Genomic DNA, 14,476 nt, shown 5'->3' on the forward strand with positions numbered 1-14,476 from the left:
TATAAGATAGAGATCCTAAACGCATGTGCAGAGGATACAGGAGGCGGATGACGTTGATCTCTGGCCCCCTAACGGACAGAATTTCAATTGGGTAATGAAAAAACGTGACATGGGAAGAAATTTTTTTTTTTTTTAAATCGGGTTGATTTTATGGATAGCCCAAATGTAAGTATAACGATATAAATCTCAGTTTATACTTATTTTTTTTAAAAAAATGATGAATTAAAGTACCATTCATTTAGGTTAACAAGCAAAACTACATAATGACATACAGTTAACTTTACCTTCACAGGTATAGACTCCAAACATTCCCAGCACTAAGATAGTGCTGGGATGTTCCACACAATTTGTATATGTTGAATAGTCAGAGAGTGTGTCTGGATGTTAAAAGGACAACACAGTAAAGACCCCCTTATTCCAACAGGTACTGCGATTTCTGTATAGGGACGATATACCAGTGTGCTGATTTTGCCCTTTTATATACGGCAGTCCCACAGTATGGCTACAACAATCTTGGTTTGCATAATAAATGCCACTTCTGTACTTCAACAAAATCCGCCGTAGCAGTTAATACTTGCGGTTCTGAGGAAGTCCCACTATCGCCGTGCCACACCTCCTAGGTACACCTGTTGATGTCGCAAGTATGGTGTATTTCCCTAGGGTGTTTGTCTCCTCTCTGTTCCTTGTGATGATACTTGGTAAGCCATATACTTGTGGATGCGTCTCCAAACTCCAGACAACTGCAATCAAGAGTTTCCGTTCTTGAAACTTTTTTGCCTTTGTTGCTCCAGCAAACACTACTGCCAGCTACGCACGTTTCACCCCTAAGGCTCTGGGGCTTCTTCTGGCTCCAAAAATAATCATATAATAATGATTCTGAGAAGATTTTGTATTCATAGTGCACTATGATAGGCGTTGAATTAACCCATCTATGGTGACATATATATATATATATTTTGCCTATTGGGTGTGTACATATACACACATATATATACATAATTTATGTAAGAACTTACCTGATAAATTCATTTCTTTCATATTAGCAAGAGTCCATGAGCTAGTGACGTATGGGATATACATTCCTACCAGGAGGGGCAAAGTTTCCCAAACCTCAAAATGCCTACAAATACACCCCTCACCACACCCACAAATCAGTTTAACGAATAGCCAAGAAGTGGGGTGATAAGAAAAAGTGCGAAAGTATCAAAAATAAGGAATTGGAATAGTTGTGCTTTATACAAAAAAAACAATCACCACAAAAAAAGGGTGGGTCTCATGGACTCTTGCTAATATGAAATAAATGAATTTATCAGGTAAGTTCTTACATAAATTATGTTTTCTTTCATGTAATTAGCAAGTCCATGAGCTAGTGACGTATGGGATAATAAATACCCAAGATGTGGAACTTCCACGCAAGAGTCACTAGAGAGGGAGGGATAAAATAAAGACAGCCAATTCCGCTGAAAAATAATCCACACCCTAAAACAAAGTTTAAATCTTATAATGAAAAAAACTGAAATTATAAGCAGAAGAATCAAACTGAAACAGCTGCCTGAAGTACTTTTTTACCAAAGACTGCTTCAGAAGAAGAAAACACATCAAAATGGTAGAATTTAGTAAAAGTATGCAAAGAAGACCAAGTTGCTGCTTTGCAAATCTGATCAACCGAAGCTTCATTCCTAAACGCCCAGGAAGTAGAAACTGACCTAGTAGAATGAGCTGTAATCCTTTGAGGCAGAGTTCTACCCGACTCAACATAAGCATGATGAATCAAAGACTTTGCCATTTCTTTGGCGTCTTGGTTAGAGGCCTTCTGACCTTTCCTAGAACCAGAAAAGATAACAAATAGACTAGAAGTCTTTCGGAAATCTTTAGTAGCTTCAACATAATATTTCAAAGCTCTTACCACATCCAAAGAATGCAACGATCTTTCCTTAGAATTCTTAAGATTAGGACACAATGAAGGAACCACAATTTCTCTACTAATGTTGTTAGAATTCACAACCTTAGGTAAAAATTTAAATGAAGTCCGCAACACTGCCTTATCCTGATGAAAAATCAGAAAAGGAGATTCACAAGAAAGAGCAGATAACTCAGAAACTCTTCTAGCAGAAGAGATGGCCAAATGAAACAAAAAACTTTCCAAGAAAATAATTTAATATCCAGAGAATGCATAGGTTCAAAAGGAGGAGCTTGTAGAGCTCCCAGAACCAAAATTTAAACTCCAAGGAGGAGAAATTGACTTAATGACAGGTTTGATACGAACCAAAGCCTGTACAAAACAATGAATATCAGGAAGATTAGCAATCTTTCTGTGAAACAGCACAGAAAGAGCAGAAATGTGTCCTTTCAAGGAACTTGCAGACAAACCTTTATCCAGACCATCCTGAAGAAACTGTAAAATTCTAGGAATTCTAAAAGAATGCCAGGAAAATTGATGAGAAGAACACCAAGAAATGCAAGTCTTCCAGACTCGATAATATATCTTCCTAGATACAGATTTACGAGCCTGTAACATAGTATTAATTACGGAGTCAGAGAAACCTGTATGACTGAAAATCAAGCGTTCAATCTCCATACCTTCAAATTTAATGATTTGAGATGCTGATGGAAAAATGGGCCTTGAGATAGAAGGTCTGGTCTTAACGGAAGAGTCCAAGGTTGGCAAGAAGCCATCCGAACAAGATCAGCATACCAAAACCTGTGAGGCCATGCTGGAGCCACCAGCAGTACAAACGAACGCTCCTTTAGAATCTTGGAAATCACTCTTGGAAGAAGAACTAGAGGCGGAAAGATATAGGCAGGATGATACTTCCAAGGAAGCGACAATGCATCCACTGCCTCCGCCTGAGGATCCCTGGATCTGGACAGATACCTGGGAAGTTTCTTGTTTAGATGAGAAGCCATCAGATCTATTTCTGGAAGACCCCAGATTTGAACAATCTAAGGAAATACCTCTGGGTGAAGAGACCATTCGCCCGGATGTAACGTCTGGCGACTGAGATAATCCGCTTCCCAATTGTCTATACCTGGGATGTGAACCGCAGAAATTAGACAGGAGCTGGATTCCGCCCATACAAGTATTCGAGATACTTCTTTCATAGCCAGAGGACTGCGAGTCCCCCCTTGATGATTGACATATGCCACGGTTGTGACATTGTCCGTCTGAAAACAAATGAACGATTCGCTCTTCAGAAGAGGCCACGACTGAAGAGCTCTGAAAAACGCATGGAGTTCCAAAATGTTGATTGGTAATCTCGCCTCCTGAGATTCCCAAACCCCCTGCGCTGTCAGAGACCCCCATACAGCTCCCCAACCTGTGAGACTCGCATCTGTTGAGATCACAGTCCAGGTTGGAAGAACAAAAGAAGCCCCTTGAACTAAACGATGGTGATCTGTCCACCACGTCAGAGTGTCGTACAATCGGATTTAAAGATAATAACTGTGATATCTTTGCATAATCCCTGCACCACTGGTTCAGCATACAGAGCTGAAGAGGTCGCATGTGAAAACGAGCAAAGGGGATCGCGTCCGATGCAGCAGTCATAAGACCTAGAATTTCCATGCATAAGGCTACCGAAGGGAATGATTGAGACTGAAGGTTTCGACAAGCTGAAATTAATTTCAGACGTCTCTTGTCCGTCAGAGACAAAGTCATGGACACTGAATCTATTTGGAAACCTAAAAAGGTTACCCTTGTCTGAGGAATCAATGAACTCTTTGATAAATTGATCCTCCAACCATGTTCTTGAAGAAACAACACAAGTCGATTCGTATGAGATTCTGCTAAATGTGAAGACTGAGCAAGTACCAAGATATCGTCCAAATAAGGAAATACCACAATACCCTGTTCTCTGATTACAGATAGAAGGGCACCGAGAACCTCTGAAAAAATCCTTGGAGCCGTTGCTAGGCCGAACGGCAGAGCCACAAATTGGTAATGCTTGTCTAGAAAAGAGAATCTCAGAAACTGAAAGTGATCTGGATGAATCGGAATATGCAGATATGCATCCTGCAAATCTATTGTGGACATATAATGCCCTTGCTGAACAAAAGGCAGAATAGTCCTTATAGTTACCATTTTGAATGTTGGTATCCTTACATAACTATTCAATATTTTTAAATCCAGAACTGGTCTGAAGGAATTCTCCTTCTTTGGTACAATGAATAGATTTGAGTAAAACCCCAGACCCTGTTCCAGAACTGGAACAGGCACAATTACTCCAGCCAACTCTAGATCTGAAACACATTTCAGAAACGCCTGAGCCTTCACTGGATTTATTGGAATGCGAGAAAGAAAAAAATCTTCTTGCAGGTGGCCTTACCTTGAAACCTATTCTGTACCCCTGTGAAACAATGTTCTGATTCCAAAGACTGTGAATCGAATTGATCCAAATTTCTTTGAAAAATCGTAATCTGCCCCCTACCAGCTGCGCTGGAATGAGGGCCGCACCTTCATGTGGACTTGGGAGCTGGCTTTGGCTTTCTAAAAGGCTTGGATTTATTCCAGACTGGAGACGGTTTCCAAACAGAAACCGTTCCTTTAGAGGAAGGATCAGGCTTTTTTTCCTTATTCTGACGAAAGGAACGAAAACGATTAGCAGCCCTATATTTACCTTTAGATTTTTTATCCTGAGGTAAAAAAGTTCCTTTCCCCCCAGTGACAGTTGAAATAATAGAATCCAACTGGGAACCAAACAATTTATTACCTTGGAAAGAAAGGGAAAGCAAAGTTGACTTAGAAGACATATCAGCATTCCAAGTTTTAAGCCATAAAGCTCTTCTAGCTAGAATAGCTAAAGACATATACCTGACATCAACTCTAATGATATCAAAGATGGCATCACAAATAAAGTTATTAGCATGTTGAAGAAGCTTAACAATGCTATGAGTATTATGATCTGACACTTGTTGTGCCAAAGCCTCTAACCAAAAAGTGGAAGCTGCAGCAACATCAGCCAAAGAAATAGCAGGCCTAAGAAGATTACCTGAACATAAATAAGCTTTCCTTAGAAAGGATTCAATCTTCCTATCTAAAGGATCCTTAAAGGAAGTACTATCTGCCGTAGGAATAGTAGTACGCTTAGCAAGAGTGGAGATAGCCCCATCAACTTTAGGGATTTTGTCCCAAAACTCTAATCTGTCAGATGGCACAGGATACAATTTCTTAAATCTTTTAGAAGGAGTAAAAGAATTACCCAAATTATTCCATTCCCTAGAAATTACTTCAGAAATAGCATCAGGGACAGGAAAAACTTCCGGAATAACTATAGGAGGTTTAAAAACCGAATTTAAACGCTTAGATTTAATATCAAGAGGACTAGAATCCTCCATTTCTAATGCGATTAAAACTTCTTTAAGTAAAGAACGAATAAATTCCATTTTAAATAAATATGAAGATTTATCAGTGTCAATATCTGAGACTGAATACTCTGAACCAGAAAAATCCTCATCAGAAACAGACAAATCAGAATGATGACGTTCATTTAAAAATTCATCTGAGAAATGAGAAGTTTTAAAAGACCTTTTACGCTTACTGGAAGGAGGAAAAACAGACATAGCCTTCCTAATAGATTTAGAAACAAAATCTCTTTTATTAACCCCTTAATGACCACAGCACTTTTCCATTTTCTGTCCGTTTGGGACCAAGGCTATTTTTACATTTTTGCGGTGTTTGTGTTTAGCTGTAATTTTCATCTTACTCATTTACTGTACCCACACATATTATATACCGTTTTTCTCGCCATTAAATGGACTTTCTAAAGATATCATTATTTTCATCATATCTTATAATTTACTATAAAAAAATTATAAAATATGAGGAAAAAATTGAAAAAAAACACACTTTTTCTAACTTTGACCCCCAAAATCTGTTACACATCTACAACCACCAAAAAACACCCGTGCTAAATAGTTTCTAAATTTTGTCCTGAGTTTAGAAATACCCAATGTTTACATCTTCTTTGCTTTTTTTGTAAGTTATAGGGCCATAAATACAAGTTGCACTTTGCTATTTCCAAACCATTATTTTTCAAAATTAGCGCTAGTTACATTAGAACACTAATATCTTTCAGGAATCTCTGAATATCCATTGACATGTATATAATTTTTTTTAGTAGACATCCCAAAGTATTGATCTAGGCCCATTTTGGTATATTTCATGTCACCATTTCACCGCCAAATGCGATTAAATACAAAAAATCGTTCACTTTTTTACAAATTTTTTCACAAACTTTATGTTTCTCACTGAAATTATTTACAAACAGCTTGTGCAATTATGGCTTAAATGGTTGTAAATTCTTCTCTGGGATCCCCTTTGTTCAGAAATAGCAGACATATATGGCTTTGGCGTTGCTTTTTAGTAATTAGAAGGCTGCTAAATGCCACTGCGCACTACACATATATTATGCCCAGCAGTGAAGGGGTTAATTATGGAGCATGTAGGGAGCTTCTAGGGTTAATTTTAGATTTAGTGTAGTGTAGTAGACAACCCCAAGTATTGATCTAGGCCCATTTTGGTATATTTCATGCCACCATTTCACCGCCAAATGCGATCAAATTAAAAAAAAACATTAAATTTTTCACAATTTTAGGTTTCTCACTGAAATCATTTACAAACAGCTTGTGCAATTATGGCACAAATGGTTGTAAATGCTTCTCTGGGATCCCCTTTGTTCAGAAATAGCAGACATATATGGCTTTGGCGTTGCTTTTTGGTAATTAGAAGGCCGCCAAATGCCGCTGCATTTCACACGTGTATTATGGCTAGCAGTGAAGGGGTTAATTATGTAGCTTGTAGGGAGCTTGCAGGGTTAATTTTAGCTTTAGTGTAGAGCTCAGCCTCCCACCTGAAACATGAGACCCCCTGATCCCTCCCAAACAGCTCTCTTCCCTCCCCCACCCCCCAATTGTCCCCGCCATCTTAAGTACTGGCAGAAACTCTGCCAGTACTAAAATAAAAGCTATATTTGAGTTTTTTTTTTTTTTAGCATATTTACATATGCTGCTGTGTAGGATCCCCCCTTAGCCCCCAGCCTTACTGATCCCCCACCAAAGAGCTCTCTAACCCTCCCCCTCTGCCTTAATGGGCGCCATCTTGGGTACTGGCAGCTGTCTGCCAGTACCCAGTTTAGTGAATAATGTGCCTTTTTTTTAAAATAAAAACCCTTTTCTGCAGTGTAGCTTCCCCCCCCCCCCAAGATCAACCCCCCACCCCTTCCACATCAATTAGCTGTTATTTACACTTTAATTCAAGTACTTTTTAAACTTGATTTTTCTGTAGTGTAGCGGTTCCCTCCCGCTCCCGCCCCGTGCACGCGCCCGCCCGCCGCCCCCCGTGCACGCGCGCGCTCCCGTGCGCGCTCCCGCCCCTCCCGCCCCCCTCCACTCCACTGGGTACATCGATGGCCGCCCACCCGCCTCCCAGACTTGCTCCCACCCACCAACGATACCGGCCACCGATGTCCGGTGCAGAGAGGGCCACAGAGTGGCTCTCTCTGCATCGGATGGCCAAGGGGGGTTATTGCAGGATGCCTCCATATCGAGGCATCACTGCAATAACCGGAAAGCAGCTGGAAGCGAGCAGGATCGCTTCCAGCTGCTTTCCACACCGAGGACGTGCAGGGTACGTCCTCAGGCATTAACTGCCTTTTTTTTGAGGACGTACCCTGCACGTCCTCGGTCGTTAAGGGGTTAACAGGAACATCCTGAGTATTAGATGTTGATGGAACAGCAACAGGTAATGGAATATTACTAATGGAAATTTTATCTGCATTAGCAAGTTTATCATGACATTCATCACAAACTACAGCCGGAGGAACAGATACCACAAGTTTACAACAAATGCACTTAACTTTGGTAGAACCAGCATCAGGCAGCGTTTTTCCAGAAGTAGCGTCTGATCCAGGGTCAATCTGAGACATCTTGCAATATGTAAGAGAAAAAACAACATATAAAGCAAAATCTATCAAATTCCTTAAATGACAGTTTCAGGAATGGGAAAAAATGCCAATGAACAAGCCTCTAGTAACCAGAAGCTAGAGAAAAATGAGACTTAAATAATGGGAAAAAAAGGTGGAGACAATAATGACGCCCACATTTTTTAGTGCCAAAAAAGACGCCCACATTATTGGCGCCTAAATGCTTTTGACGCCAAGAATGACGCCAAGAATGACGCCACATCCGGTGACACCGACATTTTTGGCGCAAAACGTCAAAAAAATTAAGCAATCACGAACAACTTCCGGCGACAAGTATGACGCCGGAAATGACAAAGAAATTTTTTGCGCCAAAAAAGTCAGCGCCAAGAATGACGCAATAAAATAAAGCATTTTCAGCCCCCGCGAGCCTAACAGCCCACAGGGAAAAAAGTCAATTAAAAGGTAAGAAAAAATTGATAATTCATATGTATTATCACAAATAATGAAACTGACTGTCTGAAATAAGGAATATTGATCATCCTGAATAAAGGCAAATAAATGTTTAAACACATATATTTAGAACTTTTACAAAAAAGTGCCCAACCATAGCTTAGAGTGTCACAGAAAATAAGACTTACTTACCCCAGGACACTCATCTACATGTAGTAGAAAGCCAAACCAGTACTGAAACGAGAATCAGTAGAGGTAATGGTATATAAGAGTATATCGTCGATCTGAAAAGGGAGGTAAGAGATGAATCTCTACGACCTATAACAGAGAACCTATGAAAAAGATCCCGTAGAAGGAGACCATTGAATTCAAATAGGCAATACTCTCCTCACATCCCTCTGACATTCACTGCACACTGAGAGGAAAACCGGGCTCCAGCCTGCTGCGAAGCGCATATCAACGTAGAATCTAGCACAAACTTACTTCACCACCTCCACGGGAGGCAAAGTTTGTAAAACTGATTTGTGGGTGTGGTGAGGGGTGTATTTGTAGGCATTTTGAGGTTTGGGAAACTTTGCCCCTCCTGGTAGGAATGTATATCCCATACGTCACTAGCTCATGGACTCTTGAGATATATATATATATATATACACACATATACATATATATACACATACACACATATATACACACATACACTCCCAATGGCTGGGGCACTCACCACCTCCTAGACCCAGACAGTTAACAGAGGAAATGCTCTCCCTATGTTGAAGTCTAAGCCGGAATGGAGGAAATGAACATATACCACATGCTATGAAAAGTACAGAAAGTTAATAGGAGCTGTGCAACACTTTCAAAAACACACACAGTCTATGAGCCCAGAAAAAAAAAATCACACAAAGCATTATGTAAATAATTAATACACTGATTAATTAACCCCAACTGTTCAACAACACCCCTCAGAGGATATTAACCCTCAATCCTATCAAGGTATAAAGGAGACACACTGTGACCCTGTTATAGTGTTTTATGTGTAAAAAATTGAAACAATCTTACCTCCAGGATCCATGCTGTGGAACAGAACACAGCCTCTTAAGTGTGACAGTCTTAAAGCAGCGCTCCTGACATGGACTTGAGTGAGAGAAAGCAGGCAGTGAAACTCATCAACACTGATTGCTTAGGAGCTGTTAGCAGTAGACTGGATGGTTTCGCAGAAAAACTTTCCCTGCATCTCCAGACTAACTTTCATCAATACTCTCACTGAGAGGTTGACATGACTACTTAAAACTGCTGTCTTATCTCGAAGGGCAGATACCCTTTTTAAGGACTCTCTGAATCTTCTGACACTCCTCTGCCACCTCCTATCGTGACGAAAGGCAAATAAGGACTGGGGTAATAAGGAAGTGGGAGGGATATTTAAGCCTTTGGCTGGGGTGTCTTTGTCTCCTCCTGGTGGCCAGGTGTTGTATTTCCCAACAGTAAGGAATAAAGCTGTGGACTCTCCCTATCTTAGGAAGGAAATTCTGATTTCTTTCCTATGGCATGGAGAGTCCACAACGTCATTCCAATTACTAGTGGGAACCAATACCCAAACAAGGCACCACCGCTTTAAGAACCTTTCTCCCAAAAGAGGCCTCAGCCAACACAAAAATATCAAATTTGTAGAATTTGGAAAGAGTATGCAGAGAGGACCATGTTGCCGCCTTGCAAATCTGTTCCACAGACACTTCATTTTTGAAAGCCCAAGAAGAGGAGACCGCCCTAGTGGAATGAGCCGTAATTTTCTCAGGAGGCTGCTGTCCAGCAGTCTCATAGGCAAAATGAATCATACTTCTCAACCAGAGGGAGAGAGAGTAGTAGAAATGGCCTTCTGACCCTTACGCTTTCCAGAGAAAACAACAAACAGGGCAGAAGATTGCCGAAAATCTTTAATAGCTTGTAGGTAAAAAGAGTGTGCACAACATCCAAGTTATGCAAAGGATGTTCCTTATGAGAATTAATGGCAGATAGGAGACAATTGTGAGCTTCCGCCCACTGCAGAATGCGAGTCACCTCCTTCATAGCCAAGGAACTCTGAGCTCCTCTCTAGTGGTTGATGAAGCTACTGAGGTGATGTTGTCCAACTGAAAACTGATAAACCGGACAAAAGATAATTGAGGCCAAGTTGTCAAGACATTGAAGATAGCTCTCAACTCTAAGATGTTTATTTGGAAGAGAAGACTCCTCAAGTCCACTGTCCCTGAACTGGAAAGAGGCAAAGAGAATGACTGGGGATTATGGGTAAGGGGAGTTACACTTAACAGCTTTGCTGGGGTGCTCTTTGCCTCCTCCTGCTGGCCAGGAATTAAATATCCCACTAGTAATTGTAATGACGTTGTGGACTCTCTATGCCATAGGAAAGAAAAAAAAAAGATTCTTAGCTGTGCTGGTATGTCAACATTATGTCTAAACAAAACTAACCGCAGAGGAAAGGGTTTTGCAGTTAAGCTAAAGTTAAAGATATGTAGCAGGGTTAGCTCGGATATGTTTCCAGTGCTAAATTACATGTAGGCGGCAAAACAAATAAAGTATGTAACAATCTTTTATAATAAAATCTTGGCGTTTTCTGTCCCTTTAAGACAAATGTCCTCGTTCATAGTAGTGAAGCATAACTGATGGAAAAATTAACTGTGTACACTCAGCCATTCAGCATGGAAACATTGTTAACTAAATTTAGCAGTGACTGCAGCCTTACTATTAATTTAAGGACAAGTAGGCTTTAAGTGTGTGCATAAAGAGTGATAAAGGAGAATTCATCTCCTTGCAAGTTCAGCCCATTTTTATAGGTTGTGGTTTTACAGAGCAAAACAGCAAAACCAGCTACCTCATATACACGAATTAACTTAAAAAGGAATAATTTCCCATAGATGTTATACTCTTGAGCTGGTATAAAAAGTGATTAAAACACACATTTTTACAGTACACTGTCCCTTTAAATAATAGGAATGCCAGATAAAAACCATGGAAAAGAAAAGATACACATTTTCTAACAAAATCCAGGCCCGGAAATAGCACTTGGCTTTGACTGGTTCTCATGACTCTTCAGGGCGTTAATTACTCAAGGTTCTAAACAATTAGACCAAAAACTCTGCATGTCAGAATTTATAGATTCAGTATTTTAAGCCATCAGAGCTAAAAGAAGTCAGTGTAAATGACCAGACTCTGGGATAACAGAACCAGGAAAAAGGGACCAAGAAATCCACAGAAGGTGTGATCAGATCTATAAACCAAGTCCTTCAAACCAGAAATTGCACAATAATAATAATAAATTATAAGTGAAATTTTATTTGACCTTTTATAGGCTTCAGGGTATTAGGACAACATTTCAGTAGCAATCCAGTGCAACAATAAGCACCACCTGAGGATCCCTGTCTGGTTTAGACTGATTGCACATGCACAGGAAGGCCTGCGAGTCATTTGCTCATGAAGCAAGGTGAGAGATTGCCTTAAAGGGATACTAAACTCAATTTTTTGCTTTCATAATTCGAATAGAGCATGCAATTTTAAGCAACTTTCTAATTTACTCCTATTATCAAATATTCTTCGTTCTCTTGGTATCTTTATTTGAAAAAGCAGGAATGAAAGCTTTGGAGCCAGCACCTGGGTTGTGCTTGCTGAGTGGATAGCTAAATGCAGCCACCAATCAGCAATTGCTATCCAGAGTGTGGATTCAAAAATGGGCTGGCTCCAAAGCTTTCATTCCTGCTTTTTTAAATAAAGAAACCAAGAGAACGAAGAAAATTTGATAATAGGAGTAAATTAGAAATGCCTTTAAAATTGCAGGCTCTATCTGCATCATGAAAGAAAAAATTAGGTTTCGTATCCCTTTAAGCTCCAGATCAGATGGGAAACGTCACTTCTAAGGAAGCCCACATCCCTTCAACTTGGCAGTTTCCCCAAGATGCAATGCCCATCATAAGACAGGTATCACTGAGAGAAAAATACTGAATTGTGTGGTGTCTTGTTGCAGCAACAAATGGAGAAAACAGACGTAGTGTGAAGAACAAAATTGTAGAAATTGCAGCCGAATGACAGAGAAATGTTGTAAGGGAAGCAAATTAAAGGCAAGTGGTAAAACAGTGTCTTATGTCATTACCATGTGCTCACTAAACACAAAACTAGAACTGATTATGATAAGAGGTAAAGCAGAGAATGAATGGGGGGGGGGGGCAGTTCCATGGCTCTCATGTGAGGGAACACCCTAAATAAAAATATAAAAGGTGCATTCAAGAAAGGGAAGAATAAGACAGTGAGAGAACACACAGATGAAAAAAAGAGAGAGAAGGGAGGTACAGAAAAAAAATAGAGACAGAAAGACAGAACAGTGCTTTCTAATAGACATCATTTATCTTTACACAACTGGTCCCTTAAAACACATAATTAAAAAGGGACATGAAACCCAAAATGTTTCTTTTGTGATTCAAATACAGCATACAACAACTTTCCAATTTACTTCTATTATCAACTTTCCTTAATTTTCTTGGTATAATTTGTTGAAGGAGCAGCAATGCACTACTGGGAGCTAGCCGATCACAGGTGAGCCAACGACAAGAGATAAATATGTGCAGCCACCAATCGTCAGCAAACTCCCAGTAGTGCATTGCTGCTCCTGAGCCTGAGGTATGATCTTCAACAAAAGGATACTAAGAGAAAAAAGCAAAGTAGAGACTAGAAATAAATTTGAAAAGTTGCTTAAAATAACATACTTTATCTGAATCAAGAAAGATTCATTTTGACTTGCTCAGTGCCAAAAAACTAGAGGAAAATGAAATCCATATATTATGCATCTTTAACAAATAAATATTAAAAAATATATACCTTTCATACTGACAGTCAAACACTTGGTGAGAAGAAATGCTTCCATTTGAATTGCTTCCTGACATAATCTAAAAAGGAATAGAAATGAACATAGTATTAAATTACCACTTTAATTAGAAGCATCTGTAGTACTCAACTTTAAGTCATATGAAAAGTGCTCCTTTAGTAACAAAAAAAGTTAAATCAAAGTAAAAAGTAACAGATTGCGTTTAAAATTACAAGCACACACGTGTGTGTGTGTGTATGTAGGGGGGACAGGACAGAAATCGGAAGTTGGGGGAGAGGGAGGTCTTCTGGATCTTTAAGCTTAAAACTAGAGTTCCAGGAGGCCTAAATTCTGAGTATGACCTCATCAACTTTTGGTGACATTTCAGCGTCATTAAGTCTGTCCTCCTCCCATACTTCACTGACTTATCTTTCTCTGCACCCTCCTTTAAATTTAAATTAAACTAATTAACTGCCACTCTCTCCAAATAGTCCCCCACCCTGGGCAACCCATAACTGGGCAACTTTTGCCCAGGGGGGAATTGTACGTATATATACATTCATGTACACTTATATATAAAAATAATGATGGTCTGTGGGTAGCTAACACATTTGTAATTTCCGACCACCCCCAGAATAGGGTCCTAGGGCTTTATAGGCGTATCTAATTTATAGGCGTATTTAACATATAGCTCACATTGTACTAAGAAATGACAACTTGCTATCAATAATCTAATTGTTTGAATCTTTTTATACAGGAGATCCTACTGTCCTCTGAAGCTTTTGCTCCATGGAGGAAGTTACATGTCGTCAGCACCTAAATAATACAATATACATTCTGTATGTTGTTTATTCAAAGTCCCGCTATACTACTCATTTATTGATGTACTAGTCCTAAAGCCCGTTGACACGGGCCGTGTTGTGTGATATTTATTTTTTTTCTCTCTCTCTCTCTCTCTCTCTGCGTGCGATCATCTCTGCTGCCGGGTCCTCGCGCTGCGTTGTTTCACCCCCTGCGCGTGCGATCATCTCTGCTGCCGGGTCCTCGCGCTGCGTTGTTTCACCCCCTGCGCGTGCGATCAGCTGCAAGAGTTTGTCTGAACTGCGCATGACGGCTTCAGACAAACTCTTGTCTTTTATAATATAGGATTGATGTGTAATTTGTTTATTCATATAGTTATTGAGGTATATGTATAACTTAGTTAAATTGAGATTGATCAAATTTCTCATGCGAAGTTAGCATTGGCTGGCAGTAGATAATTTTA

The 14,476-nt window shown here is 39.8% G+C and overlaps 1 protein-coding gene across 2 annotated transcripts in view; it reads right to left on the minus strand.

Annotated features, from left to right (window-relative positions):
- Positions 1-14,476, minus strand: part of ANKRD13A (ankyrin repeat domain 13A) — a 115,543-nt gene that overhangs the window by 12,047 nt on the left and 89,020 nt on the right. For both annotated transcript variants that reach the window (XM_053702094.1, XM_053702095.1), the window contains exon 14: positions 13,227-13,294. In XM_053702094.1, coding sequence (XP_053558069.1) covers positions 13,227-13,294 — 68 coding nt within the window. The remainder of the gene's footprint in view (positions 1-13,226; positions 13,295-14,476) is intronic.

Source organism: Bombina bombina, chromosome 2, assembly GCF_027579735.1.
Source record: "Bombina bombina isolate aBomBom1 chromosome 2, aBomBom1.pri, whole genome shotgun sequence".
Classification (NCBI taxonomy): domain Eukaryota; kingdom Metazoa; phylum Chordata; class Amphibia; order Anura; family Bombinatoridae; genus Bombina; species Bombina bombina.